At 41.0% G+C, this 1,783-nt stretch overlaps 1 protein-coding gene across 1 annotated transcript in view; it reads right to left on the minus strand.

Annotated features, from left to right (window-relative positions):
- Nucleotides 1–502: 502 nt before the first annotated feature.
- Nucleotides 503–1,783, minus strand: part of LOC104810001 (probable membrane-associated kinase regulator 4) — a 1,448-nt gene continuing 167 nt past the window's right edge. The window contains exon 2 of the mRNA XM_010536154.1: nucleotides 503–1,781. Coding sequence (XP_010534456.1) covers nucleotides 780–1,781 — 1,002 coding nt within the window. The 3' untranslated portion in view covers nucleotides 503–779. The remainder of the gene's footprint in view (nucleotides 1,782–1,783) is intronic.

The raw sequence follows: 1,783 nt of genomic DNA on the forward strand, positions 1-1,783 counted from the left end.
AAAATCAATAAATATTTATTTGTATATTAATAATAAAAAAGAAATCAACAGTTTTAATTAAGGTAATCTAAAAAAGTTATACAGTTCAAACAGAAAATATCCTTTTTTTTCTTTTAAAAAATTGCTCAATCACCAGTAATCGCAATTAAACTGTATGAAAACTAAATTACGCAGTATAAAAAAATTCTAATCCTTTTTGTTAACTGCGATTGTTAGAAATGTAAACGTTTTATTTTTTTAAGTTATTCAAAATCAGTAAATATTTATTTGAATATTAATAAAAATTTAAATCAGCAGTTTTAATCAATCCAAAAAAAACAAAGTTATACACTTCAAGCAGAAAAAAAAAACTTTTTTTTTCTTTTAAAAAATTGTCAATCAATCGGTAATCGCAATTAAACCGTGTGAAAATTAATTTACGCTTCACGTAAAAGTCTGGAAACATGATCAAATTCGTCAGAAATTAATGTATCGGAATCCAATAATATGTTTGGTAAGAAAAACAAGAACAGACACGCATATTAGATCGATCAATGATTCAGGGCCCGAAGATATACTTATGATCATTATTTCTTGAGTTGGATCCCCAAAACGCGACTGTCTGAGTGAAATCTGAGATGCATAAGCATCCATTTATGGACACAAATCAAATTACAGAATCTCAGGAGATGGAAAAAGAGAAGCATAACGACAGAGAACTGGATTTTTAGGGTTTCGTTTCTCCTTTTTCTTTGCCTTCTCTCCTACAAGCTTCTCTGTGTTTATGGGTGTCTTGTCTCTTAGCCCCGAAAGATCTGTGCCCGTTCTTGATCATCGGTGGCGGCAACGACCCTTGTCGCCGACATGGAGCAAAACCCTACATCGCTCTTCTGCTGCAGAGATTGCTTGCAGTGCAAGATAGCTCCCTGAATGGAATTCTCAACGTCTGAATTTATACTCGTACTTCTCTTCAAGAACTGCAGGGGGTGAAACCCGGATGAGTCGTTGGAGCTCGGGGTTGTCTTAAACGAGCTCTTCAATGGCAGTTGCCTCCTCATCGAGACAGAGAAGGATCTCCTATGGCTTCCAGATACGCTGTTCTGCGTTTTTCGATTCTCTTTCTGGATTTGTCCGAAAGGGATCCGAGAAGATTCCATCTTCGCGTACTTATTGTTCAACCGCTGCCTATAATCTGCCTTTGAAGCCGACCCTTCATCCGCAACCCTCGCAGCGTAAGTGCAAGATTCATCCGAGCAACCTGATTTACCGAACAAAGCCCTTAGATATGCTTTGGAAGCCTTAAGCTTCGACCCGAGAGAAGACTGTTTGATCAGCTTCAGCTTCCTGCTCCACGACTTCTTCGTCGTATTGTCCACCGCGGATTCACTGAAATCGGAGAAAACCTCCGAGAAATACTCTGATGGGTTCAGCTCTCTGCTCACCTGGCAAGACTCCACGGGCGAAACATTGCAGGACTCGAACGGAGTATTGCTCGTTGTCGGGGACGGGACAGTACAAGTGGCCAAAGGGGTGCCGTAAAATTCGTCAAAGGAGAAATCTTTAGCGGTTTCCAGAAGCTTCTCGACCATCTGGAGGCGTGGAGGGAGGTGGAGAGGAAGGAGTTTGCCTTTGTAGAAGAGCTCATCGGCCGGAGAAGTGGTCGAGTCTCTCTCGAGGGAGCACAGAGACATTTGGAACTCGAACTCTCTTTGGTTGCTGTTGTTCTGTGCAGTTGCTGTAATGAGACTCGACAGCGAACTCACTTCCATGTCGATGTAATCTTCTTCCACGCTGTCACAGCGGT

The sequence above is a fragment of the Tarenaya hassleriana genome, unplaced genomic scaffold (genome assembly GCF_000463585.1).
Source record: "Tarenaya hassleriana unplaced genomic scaffold, ASM46358v1 Cleome17, whole genome shotgun sequence".
NCBI lineage: Eukaryota > Viridiplantae > Streptophyta > Magnoliopsida > Brassicales > Cleomaceae > Tarenaya > Tarenaya hassleriana.